At 39.9% G+C, this 16,859-nt stretch overlaps 1 protein-coding gene across 15 annotated transcripts in view; it reads right to left on the reverse strand.

Annotated features, from left to right (window-relative positions):
* CEP162 (centrosomal protein 162) overlaps positions 1-13,953 on the reverse strand; it is an 85,297-nt gene extending 71,344 nt beyond the window's left edge. For 8 of the 15 annotated variants that reach the window (XR_011522560.1, XR_011522562.1, XR_011522559.1 and 5 more), the window contains exons 1-6: positions 13,677-13,951; positions 12,499-12,614; positions 8,108-8,222; positions 5,060-5,206; positions 4,541-4,724; positions 2,448-2,515 (exon numbers count right to left, since the gene is read on the reverse strand). Coding sequence is in view for 11 of the 15 variants with exons in the window: in XM_070559152.1 (XP_070415253.1) it covers positions 2,448-2,515; positions 4,541-4,724; positions 5,060-5,206; positions 8,108-8,222; positions 12,499-12,555 (571 nt within the window). In the remaining 4 variants the exon portion in view is untranslated. Of the gene's footprint in view, positions 1-2,447; positions 2,516-4,540; positions 4,725-5,059; positions 5,207-8,065; positions 8,223-12,498; positions 12,615-13,676 lie in introns of all 15 variants that reach the window. The other 7 variants (XM_070559153.1, XM_008513910.2, XM_070559154.1 and 4 more) reach the window with 5 other exon arrangements.
* Between the last annotated feature and the right edge of the window lie 2,906 nt (positions 13,954-16,859).

Genomic DNA, 16,859 nt, shown 5'->3' on the forward strand with positions numbered 1-16,859 from the left:
ATTAACTATCCACCAGAACAAAGCTCAACACTCGTTAAGAGGAGAAAACAAAATTCAGATACTTAACAATGTAAAAATCCACAATATCCCATACCCAACAAAAAATCACTAGACTTCCAGGAGGAAAAAGTGACCCGTAGCTAGCAGAAAAAGAAGTCAACAGAAAGAGACCTAGAAATGAACAAATGCCAGGATTACCAGAATATGCTCACTGTTGAGGACGTGAAAAAAAAATGAACATAATAAGGAAAGATAGTAAAGAGACAAAAAAAGATCCAAAAGGAACTTCTAGAAAAAGAAAAAAAAAATTCAATGAAGTAACAGAAGATTAAAGAAACGAAAAAAAGATCAGTGAACTTGAAGACACAGCAATAAAAAACTGAAGCACAGACAGGAACAAAGCTTCAAGAAATGGAACAATCTTAGTGACCCGTGGGACAAAATTTAGCTTTCTAACATACTTGCAATTAGGGCAGAGTGCAATGGGCAGCAGAGATGATATGTGAAGAATTAATGGCCAAAACACTTTTTGATTTTGACAAAAACTATAAACTCACAGATCAATGATGCTCAACCAGCTCCAAACAGGATAAATACAAGAAAAGCACACCAACATACATCATAATCAAACTGCTCCCCCCCAAAAAAAGATAAAAAGAAAATCTTGAAAACAGAGTGATAAATAAATGGCAAGCAATAGGATACATTGGGGTATATGAGGAAGACATTCAGTGTAAAACTGATTTGGCCTGACCTTGTTTTTCCAAATGGGTCTGACGTGGCTGTTGAGCATGCATCGTATATCTGCTTTAAGCATTTACCATGTCCCAAAGACAAGGACAATGCCCCTTAAGATAAAGAAAGATGTGGGGCTGGCCTGGTGACGCAGTGGTTAAGATCGCATGCTCCACTTTGGCAGCCCAGGGTTCACAGGTTTGGATCTTGGGTGCAGACCTATGCACCGCTTATCAAGCCATGCTGTGGTAGGCGTCCCACATATAAAGTAGAGGAAGATGGACACGGATGTTAGCTCAGGGCCAATCTTCCTCAGCAAAAAAAGACGAGAATTGGCAGCAGATGTTAGTTCAGGGCTAACGTTCCTCAAAAAAAAAAGATAAAGAAAGACGTAACACTTCCCCCGTGTTGGCATTTCCTTAAGGATAAGCATCTCTCCCTAGCCTATGGATTGATTGCTGACCTGCTGTGACCACCCAGCTCAAGACCAAAGACCTGCTACCTACTGTGTTCATCAACTGCTGCATGAATTGCTGTGCTGGTGAGGCAATGGTGAATTGCCTTCCTCCCCTTGAAATCCCAAACCACTACCCCTAACATCCTCCTTTGCCTTTAGCTGAAGGTGGTATTTAAGATGAGAGGCTCTGCCATTTTGGCGAGTTGTTCAGTTTTCCTGAGTGTCTTCCATGTATACATGTTATAAAGCTTTCTTTGATTGTCTCCTGTCATTCTGTCTCATGTGAATTTAATTTGTAGCCCAGATAGAAGGACCCAGCAGGTAGAGGATATGTCTTCCTCCCCTATAATTGGATAAAAATAAATTTTACATAAATTTTTATCTCTTTAAAAATTTTTAAACGATAATCACCTATTAAAACAACAGCAATAATGCATTGTGAGGTTTTTAAAATACATAGAAGAAAAATACATGACAAAAATAGCAAAAAGGTTGGGGGGTTTACTGTTGTTAAGACATATAAAGTGGTATAATGATATCTGAAAGTATACTCTACTAAGATAAAAATACTGTGAATCATAGGGCAACTAAGTAAAAAAATAGGACAAAGAGGTGTAACTAACAAGCTAAAAGGAATAAAACGGAATGCTATAAATAATCCAACAGAACGCAGAACAAAAAGAAATAACAACAACAGAAAGATGGAAAGATCAAAAAACAAATGGCAAAACAGTAAATAACTGTACCAATAAATATCTTTGTAAAGGGCAGAAACACTTCAATTAAAAGTCAGAGATCGTCAGATCAGATTAAAAAAGCCAAACCCAGTTATACGCTATCTACAAGAAAACCATTTTAAATATAAAAACACACATTAAAAGTCAAAAGATAGAAGAAGATATACCTCCCCAATCATGCTTTGGAGGCATTTGTCCCGGCTCCACACATTCCCCTGGTCTTAGCACAAAAATCCTTTTTTCTGTCTTCCCTATTGTTCCCCTGCCCAATCCCAAGAAACGAGGCGGTACTGCACTTTCAACATCTCTCGGTAGCTCAGATTGTAACACAGGCGATTCACTCTACCTGTTCAAAGCCCTTTCCAAGACAACATGATTTTCCTTTTATTTTTTTAATTATTTTTAAAAATTTAATCAAATTTAATTAAAAATTTTAATTACCCTTCTCTTATCAATGTCTTTATTAAAAGCTATGTTATCTTTTCAAATATTGCAAATTTAAAAACCATTGAAATTACCTGCCAGTTCTTCATGTTTCGATTCATTCTCACACTTATCTTCAGTTCGTTCTATATTGACTTGATTACTGGAAAAATATTTACTTAATTTACTATCACATGTTAATAATACATTTCCATGCAATCCTTTGTATATATTTTTTAAAAATCTCTGATATTATATATTTCTTTTCAAGTACCCTTGTTCTATTGAAAGTTAAAAATTTGGGGGCTGTAATGAAAACGTTTTGAAAATAAAGGTTCCTCAAAGCTTAATCGTAGCTGCCAAGGTAATAAAAAGGAAAAAAATGCCATATTACTTTAGCTTATTACACAAATATGAACAATTTTATACATAAATATGTGCATTTACATGTCTCGGGACCCAAATGTCCTTTCTACACTAAAGATGAGGAACTGACCTCAAGCTATGAGAACCAGTGAAGTCTACATGGAGGCCAGAAACAAATGTGGGGTCAGTCAGCATTTACATGCTAACGGCAATTTAATCCTGAAATGCAAGCAGCATAGGAGCCTTAAACCAAGGAAAACTCAGCGAGGTGACAAAGAAGATTAAGCAAGTTCTGTTTATTTTGGGGCTATTAGTTCATATTCTGCTTTCTTTCAAACCAAGGAATCAGTTCTACCTTTCAGCCCATCAACCCTGTCTTTAGTGAGACCATTAGCAGATCCAAGAAATTATAAAACTACGATAATACTAATAATAATAGCAGCAAACATTTACCATTGCATACTCTGTACTATGTTGTACTCTAACTAGTCTGTTCTGGAGCATAAATATCAGTAGTTAAGAATACTGTTAAGAAATCAGAAAATGTTATGTTGCAAAGGGGCAAAAGCTCGTGACCAACAAACCTCTGTAAACTTAATCTGCATTGTCACTTTAGAGGCCATCAGCACAGCCCTGAGTGTCGCTGCACGTCCCTGCTGGGGATGCCAAGAATGACAGGCACGGACAGCTCTTTCCTCGGTCATTTCTCAGGGCTGTGTTTGCAGTGAGCAACCTCGAGAGAGGAGGCAATGTTTCCGCCCAGACAAAGAACCGGCCTGTTTCCACTTACTATATGCGAACAGGCTCCCCAAGCTCAGTGAACCTCTCCTGTAAAGCCCCCAAGCACATGTCCAGACAGCCATCATGGACCCTTTGTGTTGCCCCCATGGGCCTTGGGGACACGGAGAACTGAGGCAAATAAACGTGACATGCGAGTACTGGTCTTGTGAGAAGAAATAAAGTCCTCTGTTTCTGACTCAGGAATTGTGTGTCTCTTGTCAGCACCCAGAAAACCGGCAGGCTAATTTGTCAGCCTGCACGTAGGGTGGGTAAAAAACCTCAGACCCTACACAGTTCACGGACAGTCGCTGCTTTGTCCATGGTCTATAAGAAACTAAGCATCTTGAGGAGATTAGGCACTCCAACCAATGACAGGTTATGATTCTCTTGACCCTTAATTTAATTATAATTTGGTGTTCTTAAAATCTGAAAATTGTAATCTGACTTCCATTTATAATTTAAAAAATTAAATGGAAAACTGAAACTGAGAAAACTAAAGATATCAGGTTTCACAAAGGTCTTGAGAATGTCAAAGGTCTACCATACTTCAGAGGACCAACTCAATTAGCAGAATTTCCAGGAAACATGAGGCTTCCTGATAACCATTAGGGTCAACCAAACAAAAAGGCAGGACACAGACCAAACCTGTCTTTGCTCCCCGGTTCCCCTTCCCTTTCTGTTCCTTTTTCCTGAGTTTATAATCGCTACCTGGACTCTTATTACCTTACTGTGGAAAATCACTTAATAAATTACTCTCCTAGTAAGGTCTTTTGGGTAATGTGCTCCTAGTCTCAAGAGTATCTCAGACACGACATTTCAGATCTGGAGGCAGAGTGGGCTCTCGAATACAAATCAACACACTCTGCTTATATATAAGAAAAACCCTGACCAAAATAATGCCCAGAAAATAGAGTTAAAAATAAGCTGTAAATTTTGCCTGTTATAATATTTACCCATTTAAGTCCATGCATACCCCAGCCTTCAAAAATACAGAAAATCACAAAAATCACTTAACGTGTAATTTATATCGTATTTACATTACCTATGTAAAGCTTTAAAATGTGTGGAGTCATTAGAATCCAATTCCTTATTTAATCTTGAATAATCGATGGAAGACGTTAAGCCTTTCTCAAGCCTGGCAAAAAACTGCTCTTTTTCCTCTTGTTCTTCTAATGTGTCCAATCCCAAACCGAGAACACTATGGTTGAGCTCAGAAACTACTATCTCTAAATGGAAAGTATCAACATATTTTATTAACATACAGAATTTTGATAAAATTTCAATGATGTATTCATTTACATTATATAGCAAAATTTTTAAAAATTTAAGACACACTTTACTTAATCTCTCACCCACCAAATATACATTTATGTTTATTATCAATATGTAAGGTTATAAAGTTTCTCGAGAGGTATAATTCTAAACATTCCAGGAAGGTATGAAATCTGTCTACATGGTTCAGTAAAGGAGGCTCCAAGACAATTATGAGTTAATTTTTTACAAAATGCTGATTATAAGCATACTGATTAACCTGTCAACTCATAGCCCTGACATATCTTACCATTTGTTTCTAAGCTGTCAATGCTCAAGATAGAGGTTCCACTGCTCTTAAGAAGCTGAATCCTCTCAACAGACTCCTCTTCCATTTCCATAACTGGCTGAGAAGTCCTCTTTGTTTTCAAATAGCTTACATTTGTTCCATGCAGCCCTAGAGATGGGATTTCATAAAGTTGGATATTTACGTTAAGAAAATTGTTTTGACCACTATGCCAACACAGTAGTACTGTTACACTAATTTTGTGGATAGTAGCTACAAAATAAATCTGGTCTATTAAATAAAACTCCATCAGACCAAAAATTCACAAAAGAAAAATTACAATTCTATTTGATTGCAGTGCATCTTATTAAATGGAACATTTCAAAAATTTGCATAATGAGACAATTTTTAAAAACTATTTTGAAGCACAAGTAATTAATACAGTATACCACGGCACCTTAAAGAATATCTCCTGCCTTACGTGAAGGAAGGGTAGGAAACAACTATGTAAACTGGGAAAGGGAGACAATTCCAGGCAGGGGCAGGAGGAGGTACAAGGGTCAACAATGGGAGGGGCAGGCCACATCTGAGGATGCAGAAAGACCACTGAGATTGGATCTAGAGCTAGAGAGCAAGGGTCGTCGGGGCAGAAATAAGCCCAGAGCAGGAGTCAATGGTTAGACCCTGCTCATTCTCATAGGCTGGGGGTGGAGTTTTGCTCTTTATTCCAAAAACACCGGAAAAGCTACGCAAGATCGAAATTTCTTTACCCTAAGTCTATATTTGTTGTAAAAAACTGATAAATACGTGGAAAAAGTAAATAACTATATTGTGTGATATAAATATTAAGATTAGAAAAATAGCACTTTTGTTTAGAAGGAAGCCTTATTAAGAAGTTACAAATTCTGATTTTAATTTCTTAATTTGTGTCCTCTTGGAAGGGTTCAGAATCAATTTATTTCATGGCCTTGTGTGAAGAATGGTTTTAATGCCTCAAATAATAACTTCCATACAGCTACAGAAAGTCAAGAGATACATCTATAGATACTTGAAATGGAAACGTGCATGCTAAGGTTGGGTGCTGTGGTGGCTAGCCTCAGGGATGTGACCCACACTAATCAAGCTCAGGACAGACTAATATAACTGAAACCAAGATCCAATTTAGTTATTTATAATGAAGACTACAACCACTAGGAGGATTAGATGGTTTCACTCTGTAAGCAAAACAGTTTATCCTTCCAGCAACTGAAAGAGAAAGCAAAACGATAAGGTTCAAGTAGCTCAATGTTGTTTACCTGTCTAAGACTGGTAATGCGTTCCTCTCTTCAAGAGGGTGTTCAGTTGTCCCTTAGAAGCTTCTACGCTCTCGATGGCAGGACTCCTATCCTGCCTTTCTATACTAGTGCCTAGTACTCAGAACGTAACGAACTCAACAAGTGTCTGTGATTGAACCAGGGACCAGGTGACACCCGTGGGCAAAGAAACCCTTTCTCCTGTTTTAAACGGACACTGTCAAAGTTTGCTTCTTCAGTATCCTTTTATCCTTTACTAATCAAATCCACTTCTGATTGATATATTCTTTTAAAAAAATTATTAATACCCTTAGTCTGGTTACATTCAAGTGTTGGTCCACGATCTAGTCTTTCCCTTAAAGTGAGTTGGCACATTCCATTCCTGATTCATTACTTTCTAGAAAAGAGACTTTAATGCTAATTAAATCTCAAATTTTTGTCAACAATTCTAACATTACTTCATCATATAATATTGTTTTTCAAGCACCAAGAGGGGAAAGATTCTAAAAAAGAATTCTTCACATGCAAAGCATTTTAGCATTACTGCATGGTTTGGGGGTTTATGAAAAACACACTAAATTTTTCAATAAGGCAATTCCTTATTGTACAGTTTTAAGAAGAACAGAGAAGTGACGATCAATTTTACTCTAAAACATTTATTAAACACATTTATTATTTACTGTTGAGGGTCAGGGGTACAAAGAAAAAGAAGTGTTTGTTGCCCTCACAAAGCTCCCAACTTCAGGAGTGGCCCTATAGGTCATGACTATCAGCACAAAGTGTAAGTACTGTTTCGGTGTTCTGACTTCAAAATAAAGGAGACAATAATTGTGTTGACAAGGGAGCTAGGAGAGTTATGGAGGGATTGCAAAAAGAAGTAATGCCAAGCTTTACTAGACAAGAAGGATGAGAGGGAAGGCATTCCACTGAAAAGAAAGGACGAATTAATGCACACAGGCATGGAGCCAGTGGTGTTCCCTGGAGACAAGGAATAACTGAGAGTGGCTGGAGCACATTAGGCTGGAAGGAGGGCTCCAGGAAGATTCTGCAGAGCCTTAAGGTCACATTAAGGAATTCGGGCTCATTTTACGGGAAAAAACAAAAGCTATGGGTAAATTTTTCCCCTAGAGAAGAGATGTAGAAATCCTATCAGTTTATAAAATGGTGCTTAATGATTCACAAATAGAGCAAACATAGGAACTTAGGAGAGGGAGTCTGGGGTTCCTTAAGAATATGGCAGAATTAAACATAGTAGATATACCTAAGAAAACACTCCAGAGAGTGATTGTCCATTGGTAAAGATGTGACGAGGAATAGTTCTGGTTTCGAAAGGTAGACACAGGTGCCAGACAGAAGCAATAATGAGTTCTTTACCAATATGGCAAAAAATTATTTTTACAGCTGTTAACAGACTGTGACACCAAAATCTATAGATTTGTTAAAATCTTTCCAACGCAATGACATTAATACATTGTCAGAATATTTTAATAAATCACCTTAAATCAATTTACCATTGAACATGATAATATATAAATACACTCATATTATTCACCATCTTAATTTGAATAAATATAAATTATCTCAATGTAAAATAACCTGATAATGCAGAAACAGATTCTCAATTACATAATAAAAAGATAAAAATCAATCCATACTTCAAAAATCCACACTATTAGTACCATTTTCTTTATATATTTATAGTACGTAACAAAATCCAGAATTAAAAGTCTTGACTGACCCCTTGTGGTCAAATAATCTGAAATTAATCAGCGATATTTACCGCGGTCTTCAAAATCACCTTCAGCCATCCACCAGGGCACTGTATCTTTCTTCTTCACTTCGTTTTTAGGTTGTCTAGGTGTTTTGTTTGAATTCTCAAAAGAATCATCTGAAAGCTGAATCAGATATAAGCTATTGAATTTAAATTCAAGAATCCCATATTCATCACTGAAAATGTTTCTTAGTCCTCCTACAGTTCAGCTATCACCCATATGTTCTTAGCAATAAACGTATAAATTCATATTTCTAAACTTATGCGGCCAAAATAACTTAAAAATCAAGCATACACCTCTGAATATCAATTTCTTATCCAGAATTAAACAAGTAAACTAACCAGGGAGAAAAACATCAATAACAAAGAAATAAAGAAAACTTGATCAAGAAACATAATCAGGAAAGGAAAAAAAAAGAAGGATACAATCTTCTTTCTAGACATTCTCTAGGGTCTAAGAATAAAACACGATTGAGCAAAACTACCTAGCACCACTATAGAAGAATACAGAATTCTAACACCAGGAGGAATTGAGTTGCAGGCGTCTACCTGAGAAATTAGTATTTTGCCCCTATTAATAAACGTTTCTACTCTTCAGGTCCAAATTTTACTACAATCCTAAATCCCCTACTCTAACCCTAATCTACCACCCTCACTCTCAGCCATTAACTTGGCCTCTCTCTTTACTGAGAAAATAGAGACCTTCGGTCAAAAACCACCCTCCTTCCCCTCACTCCACCATGAAACTCACCTGTGGAGACACTGCTCTCCCTCAAGAGACATTCCCTCCTCCGCTCCAAGGAGAACCCGCACAGCGTCGCTTCCCGCCTCCCCAGGCTCTTGCTCCTCGGTTACCCCATTTCATCTCCGTATCTTCACTCCCTCCCCTCTCCCATCTCCCTCCTTCTCTCGGATTATAAACCTGCTCATCACTGCATCCCCAGGGCTCAGCACAGCACCTGGCACAACGGTGGACTCGAAGAATGAACACTCAAGTCTACTCTACTTTAAAAAATAAAGCAAAGCAAAACAAAAACAAACAGGAAAAGTTCCCTATTCCTGCCTCCTTTTCACTCTACCTCTTTATCACTTTTCCTTTATATACCAACTTCTCGAGTTACTGCTCAGCCCCTGAAAATCTGCTTCCCGTCCAAACAGCTCTCCTCCAGGCAGCAAAGGCTCCTAAATGCCACAAATAAGGGATCACTGTCAGTTATCTTCCCTGATCACATCACGGAATTTGATACAGTGACCAACTCTTGCTTCTTGAAACTCTCTACCTTTGACTTCACAGCATCACTTCCTCCAGATTACTCTTCAGTTCTGTGACCTTCCCATCCATCTATTTTAACAGCTCTTGGCTCTTTTGCCCACTTTTTTAACTCAAGACTGCCCCAGGACCATGCTCATGGTCCCTTTTATCCTCATTCCACACACCTTCTCTGGGGAAGAAACCAACATTTGTTCCATGCCTGCTCTATGTCGGGATCTATATTCAGATTATCTCAATCTTTAAGCAATCCAGCAGAGATTTACTGATGGAGAAACAAGCTCAGAGGGGTTAAGCAACCTGCCCGAGTTGCCACTGTTAGTGTTACAGAACTGGATTCCAACTGAGGTCTCTCTGACTAAAACCTGTCCACTTTCCACTACACTGTGTAGTCCGCCAGTGAGGACAACGTTATCTGGGTGAACTTTTAAACTTCCAAGATGACAACACACATTTCCACGTGCCAACCAAACAACTCTACCTCAATGACTTGTAAGAACGTCAATTTTTAAATGTTCTAAAAGAACTCATCTTCCCGGACAATCAAGCAGGAAGAAGGGAGGAGGGAAGAAAAGATATTCGTCCCATCTAAATTTTAGCTGTTTCACCTTCCCTTCAGTCTCTGAACTTCACCGTCACCTTGAAATGTTCTACTTTTCTTTCCTCTCTACATCTCACTGTTTGTCAGATTCTGCTAACCTGCCTCAGATTTGGTCCACTCCTCCTAAACCTCATGGCCACATAATAGTGTGGAAGAAGGACAATAGGTTTTTGGGGCCACACAGATCTGAGCTGAAATTTCAGCTTCAAAACAGGCTAACTTTGTTGCTTACAGAAAATTGCCCCTCTTTTTTCAGTTTATTCACCTGTTAAAAACAGTTACGGTACCACTGACCTTGCCGGGCTGTGGCAAAGCTCAGAAAAAGAAATGGAGAGTGCACACCCTACGTCTAATACATAGTAGGTACTCCACTTTCAACAATCTTCCACACTGCTTTCCAGACTACCATCATTAAAAACAAAACAAAAAACAAAAAGCTGGTCCCCAGACGATAACAGTACTGGGCAGGATATGGAAAAATTGGAAGCCTAATATACTAATACATGGCTGGTGCGAGTGTAAAATGGCACAGCCACACAGAAAACAGTCTGGCCGTTCCTCAAAAGGTTAAACAGTCACCATATGACCCACCATTTCCACTACTAGGTATATGCATAAGAGAAATGAAAACATACATCCACACAAAAACTTGTACACAATTGTTCATAGCAGCAGTATTCATAATTGCCAGAAAGTGGAAAGAACTCAAGGGAGTATTATTCAGCTATGAAAATAAACGAAGTACCGACAGATACTATGACATGGATGGACCTTGAAAACGTTATGTTAGGTGGAAAAAGCCGGTCATAAAAGACCACAAACTGTACAATTCCATTTCTATGAAATATCTATAATAGGCATATCTTCAGAGAGAGAAAGCAGATTAGTGGAGCTTAAGGCAGCAGAAGGGCATAACTGCTAATGAGTACAGTGTTTCTTTTTAGGTGATGAAAACGTTCTAAAAGTGATTGTGGTGATGGTTGCGTAACTGTGAATATACTAAAAACCACCAAATTGTACACTTTAAATGGGTGAACTGTATGGTATGTGATATCTCAATAAAGCAGAAAAAAAAAATCTGGTCCCAACAATCTCCTTAAAAACTGGGATATATAAACCACATGTTTGAACAAACTGCTTCAATAATAATTTATCAAAATGACCAAAGAAGTCAGCATGACTTTAAAATCATGGTTTTCATTGTTAAAAATGAGACACTGTCTTATCTAAATCTCTAGCATGAGATAAGAGCTTTTATGAGTTGAGGTTGAATATGAAAGAAAGAGGGAGGGAGGGAGAGAAAGAGAAGGAAAGGGAGAGTGTTGAAGGGGTGGCAAATGAGGGGTAAAAGGAAAAAAACTGACCTGTACTGCTTTTTATCTTTTACAATGAAAATACTCCCTATAAATTTAATTTTCAAAATGTGCCCATATTTGATATAAAAAAATCAGTTTTTCAAATGGGAAGTGAGACTCATATCCTGAGTATCTACTACATCCTGGCAATTGGTAGATGCTTTCTTTTAATCTTTACAACAATCCTACAAAGTGTAGGCATTATTTTTCCTGTTAGATACTGCAACTCAGGTTCTTTCTACTACATCTCACTCAAACTCCCTTTATGAACAAGAACATTGCCATAATAATTTAAAATGTGACTCTCCTGAATGCCCTGCAAGGCCTCTCCATTTCTATAAATACATAGGACATGATGTAACCCTCTAATTCATTCATTCAGCAAATATTTATTAAGCGTCTATTAGGTACTGCAGGTGCAGCAATGAAGACACAGTCACCACATCACAGACCACACATTCTTATAATGGGAGGCAGAAAGCAGACGTACACAAGTAAAATAACGCGTGGTACTAAGTGCTACATAGAGGATTAAACACATGGTATACTAAGAAGTGACTTGGTGGTTACTTATTTACTGGACAAACAGAAAAAAAAGCTCTTTGAGGTAGTGATATTTAAGATGAGATCTTCACCAGCCAGGTGAAGAACGGAGGAACAGCACTATTGGCAGAAGGGACAGCTAGTGCAAAGCTCCTAATGTGAAATGAGCTTGGCGTGTCTGGGGGAGAAAAAAGGCCACAGTAGCATCAGTGGATGAGGTGAAAGAGTGGCACAAAGTCAGTGAAGCAGACACGAACAAGATCATCCAGGGCTTTGTAAACCACCGGAAGGAGTTTAGATTTTATTCTACATGTGATGGAAGGCCAACAGTGTTTTACATTGCGGAGGAACAGAGTCTGATTTATGTAACAGACCATGCCGGCTGCGGTGTGGAGGGAATGCTGGGAAAGGCCTTGGGAACTACTGCAGTAGCCCAGGTGCGACGATGGTGTCCTGGACTAGGATGGCGGCAGTGAAAAAGAAGAGAACGAGAGGGATGAGGGAGAGATTCTGGAGGCAGAGTTGACACAGCTTGGTGATGGGCTCATTGTATCTTGAGAGGTGAAAGAATTGAAGGATGAGTTTCTCATGAAACAAATTTATAATATATCTTTTAAAAATATAAACTTACCTCTTTCATGAACTGTTCAAACTCTTCATCCAACTCTTCTTTGGAATAGAGAGCCATGATCTATAATTTTCACTTCCCAAAGTAAACATTCCAAAATATTTACAACACTGGAAACCCTAAATAACAAGAGATGATAAACATCTTTTGAGGAAACTCATATCACATCTGAAAACCACCAGACTTAAACCTCAGACATTTCTCTTATGATTCGGTATGTATGCACAGTTATTGACCAGTAAGCTGGACAAGAGATTCCTAATTCATTAATAAAACTAATTTGGAAAGGCTTTCACAGTCTGCCTTTTACTTAGGGTCCAGAATTACATTTTCATTGTTAACATCCTATTGTTAAACGGTGGCCTCCACAATATTTCCCAAGTCTACACATATTAGTGTGTGTGTGTGTGTGTGTGTGTGTGTGCGTGTATTATTTAACATCCCTTAAACAAACCAGGTCCTCTCAAGGAATCTTAAAAATTATAAATTAGCGAATCCAAAAGACCATTTTTTCTTTGCAAGGCACAGGACAGAGTTTGCACCGCCTTCTCATTCAGCTAGTTATCTATCAATCCATCTGAACAGTTTTGCAAAATAGGCTGCTTCCAGACATGGAGACATTTCCAGATACACACAAATGTATTAAGACTCAGAATCTACCTAAAATAAAGTTAATGGAGTATACCAATCAGAACGAATTGTTTCTTTTGGAGCGAGAGAGGACCAACAAAGACTCTGCAATAGTGACTTGCAACGCCAAGCTCTCGCCTGCCCCTCTAAGAAATCAACTTCAATCTGCCCCAGCTTCCGCATGGAAACTCCTTGAGGCCGCTCACACCGCAGCTTCGTTTGCAGAGGCCGGAGAGGGTGCCCGTGGAGACTCGGACAATACTCTACCCATCCCGCAGAATAAACACCTCCTGCCCTCCTTAGCATTTCTGATTACATCAGGACATGTGCGCTTGAGGTCTTGGCCCCAAATTCTTGGTCAGAGGCGACTGCCACTAAAGGGTCCTCAGCTCCGCGGGCTCCGGAGCTGGCGGGAAGACAAAGACTCCCTTGCCGCGGAGGCCGGGTAGAGGAGGGGAGTGACCGGGGACACTAAAGCCCTGAGGAGCGGGTCTGAGGACAGCCCAGCCGCGGTGAACCGAGTGCGAAGCAAGGGCCCACGCCTCACCTACCTTCGCTTCTGAATTCCGCGCTTTCCCAGAAGGTCTGCGGGGCCCAGGAGTTGCCAGGGTAACAGACTTCAGCCGCCGGGCTGCGGAGTCACATGACTCGGCGGGTCACGTGGCTCGTGGACCCGGAGGGACAACGGTTAGTGTCTCTGCGACTACGAGCGAGGGGGGAATAGCGGCTGCGGTAACCTGGGGAGTAAGGGTCGTCGCTGCAGCACCAGCAGAGACCCCAGGGCGTTGTCTGCGCTCCTGGCAGAAGATGCCCGCAGGACTGGGTCACGAGACCCCGAGCTCAGGCATGATGGGGGTTGTAGGCCAAGCCCGTGGCTTCCTGGGAAATGTAGTTTAGCTCCCCTAGTCCTTGCATTTCCGCGCTTCTCATCTTCTCTTCCTAATTTTCCCCATCCTTGTCGTTTCAGCTCGCCGCTTTTTAGGCAGTTTAGAAAAAATGTAATTTATTGGGTTTCCTCCACGTGCACAGCCATGTGGGCGTTGTGAGAGAAACTCAAACCTGTGAGAAAGAGCTCTGTTGTCAGCAGAGGGACTCTGTTCCACCATCTAGTGGGCAAGGCATTGAAAATACACATCACACAGCTCAACCGGCTACTCACCTCACAGCATCTCTACGGTTTCCCGCCACCTCTCCTTTACCCCCATTCTGTAGCGGGATCTTGCAATTACTTTCTTGGTTTTTACTTTATTTTTACTATTTCTTCCTCTAAAAAAAAAAAAAGAACACAAGTTGGAGTTTCAGAAGACGGCGTTTAGGATAGTGAAAGTAAAAGCTGAAAGAAAGGATTGCTGCTGGCAGACGTAGGTTAAGGACCTACCTCATCATCTCCGGCCTGAACTTTTCATTCAGCAAGAGTTCACTGAAACATGGATGTGTACGTGCCAGGAGCTGTGCCCTGCGATAAAAATTTGAACAATAATAGAGATTTCTTAAAGCCACTCTTTATTGAGCACTTGAACTGATAGAAGCTTCACATGCATTATGTCACTTAATCCTTAAAATCTACAAGTTAATTCGATTCAGTTTATATTTTTGTTTCTAATATGTGCTAAATGGACAAGACAGTCATAATTCCCGTGCTAACAAAGTCTAGCGGAGCAGACAGACAAGTGATTGGATAATTGCAATTCTGTGTGACAACTGCTATAAAAGGAGAAGTAGGCTGTGGTTGGAAGATATTAGAGGTCACCTCACCCCCTTGAAGGATAGAGAAGACTTTCTGGAGGAAACGAAGTCTAAATTGAAACCTAAACCACCGAAAGGATGAGTAGAAGGTGGCAAGAGTTACTGAGGAGGAGAGAGGCAGTTTTCAGTCGGAAGGAATCCATGTGAAAAGACGCACAGAGTCTCTGTGAAGTTATTATCCTCATTTTACAGGTGAGAAAATTGAAGCAGAGATGTTGCGTAACTTGCTCAAAGCATGGTGACTGAAGCAGAATTCAGGCCTTATTATTTTCACTTTCTTATCCAGCTTCCATTCTATCATCCTTCCAATGGTCTTTTGCAAATACTGTCATCTGGTTTGCCCCGATGCCCTTGGAGCACGCCTACCTAACAAAATACTCCTGCAGCCATTGAATATAGCTTGACAAAATCACCCAACAGGCTGGACTACAACCAGTTTTCTGAGACACTTGAATTCCTTGCGGTATAAACACGAAGTTGTTTTATTTTTAATGATCACTCCTTTGAAGTGCTCCTGTTAAGTGCTTTATTCCTCTCCTTATCATCTTAGACAAATTTTAGATTCCATGAATTTTTAATAATATCTAGATATTAAAACCTAGTCAACACAGTTTAAAAAGAGAAACTTCTTAACTAATTCATAGTTGTCTTTGTATTTGGAGAGGCTTGGAATCGAGAAGGGAGCATGGACCACTTTTTACACAAATCTTCCTCCTCCCTCTTTTAAAGTCTAGAGGGATGGGGAGGAGCATTTTGGCGGGGCAGATGTCTCTTTTCTTCATGAAGTGAAATCACAGTCTTCTGCTCACTGGCTGTCTCCAGTTCTCAGGCTGGCTATATAGCCAGATGACTGGTTCTAGTGCCCTGCTTGGGTCAGGCATCGAAATGTTGGCTCATGTCAGATGAAAGTGTGGATTCTTCAGAGGTCCCTGCATAGTTCCCTAAGGACGGAATCTAGTTCTGGCTCAATTTTTCAATCATCCCCTCCCCAAGCTTTCATCATAAGCAATCTGTGCCCTACACCTCCTATTCTGCCTTCTCTTACTACTGGAGTGTCCTGGACAAGTACACCTCTTGGGTAGAATATTAACAAGATGGCTCAAGACCTGTTACTTTCCCAGCTCTCCATGTGGCTCATGGAAAGGGGATTCATATATGCCGTGTCAAATGGTGAGGATGAGGATGCTATATCTCAATCCCTTCTCTCAGCATTGGATGTCTCTCCATATTTTTTCCCTTGTTTAGTGACATATAGGTAATGTATATGTGTAAGTCTCAAGATGTTTGTTGTGCCTTGTTTGGTATAGGTACAAGATGATAGATTCCAATTCCATAGCTTAGTAGGTTGCTTTCTCACCCATCCCTACTAGTAAGCTTCTTACAAATTAGGCCTCTTTCACATTAATCTGTACGTAGACATTAGCCTCAGATCTTCTTGGCCTCATCTTTTACTCAAGCTACAGCTGCTAGGACCACTTCCACTCAGGTTTTGACTAGCTTCACATAGGTGTAACTCAACTGTGTGCCTGCCTTGAGTCTGTAGTGTGGACCTCTTGCTTTCTGATCCCTGGGGGAATCCATTCAGCACTCAACACTTGCAACTTGGAAGTGTGGGGGAGTTAACCTCTGTGGATCCATCCTTGATCAAGGGGATTTGGAGCTGATGAATAAATGGTTCCCTCTTTTGACCTCAGGGATACAGAATTGATACACATTCCATAAGACTTCTCAGAATGTCTTGTGTGATCCAGAACTATTTGTTCACAACAGTGACCAACTTGATAACACATTTTCAAATTGGCTTTCCATTCTTCTTAATGTCATTCTCCTTGTTCATCACTACTGCTAAATGGTCACCATTCCTGAATAAAAAGCTCTCATGCAGATCTATGTCTTGTGTTCTGTTTTCAGGGGAACCATGGAAAAGATAGCTAGTATCAGCATTAGCCCTGGAAAGCAGACCATTAGGATGGGTTTGGTAATTGTGC

This window comes from Equus przewalskii, chromosome 9 (genome assembly GCF_037783145.1).
Source record: "Equus przewalskii isolate Varuska chromosome 9, EquPr2, whole genome shotgun sequence".
In the NCBI taxonomy this organism is placed as follows: Eukaryota; Metazoa; Chordata; class Mammalia; order Perissodactyla; family Equidae; genus Equus; species Equus przewalskii.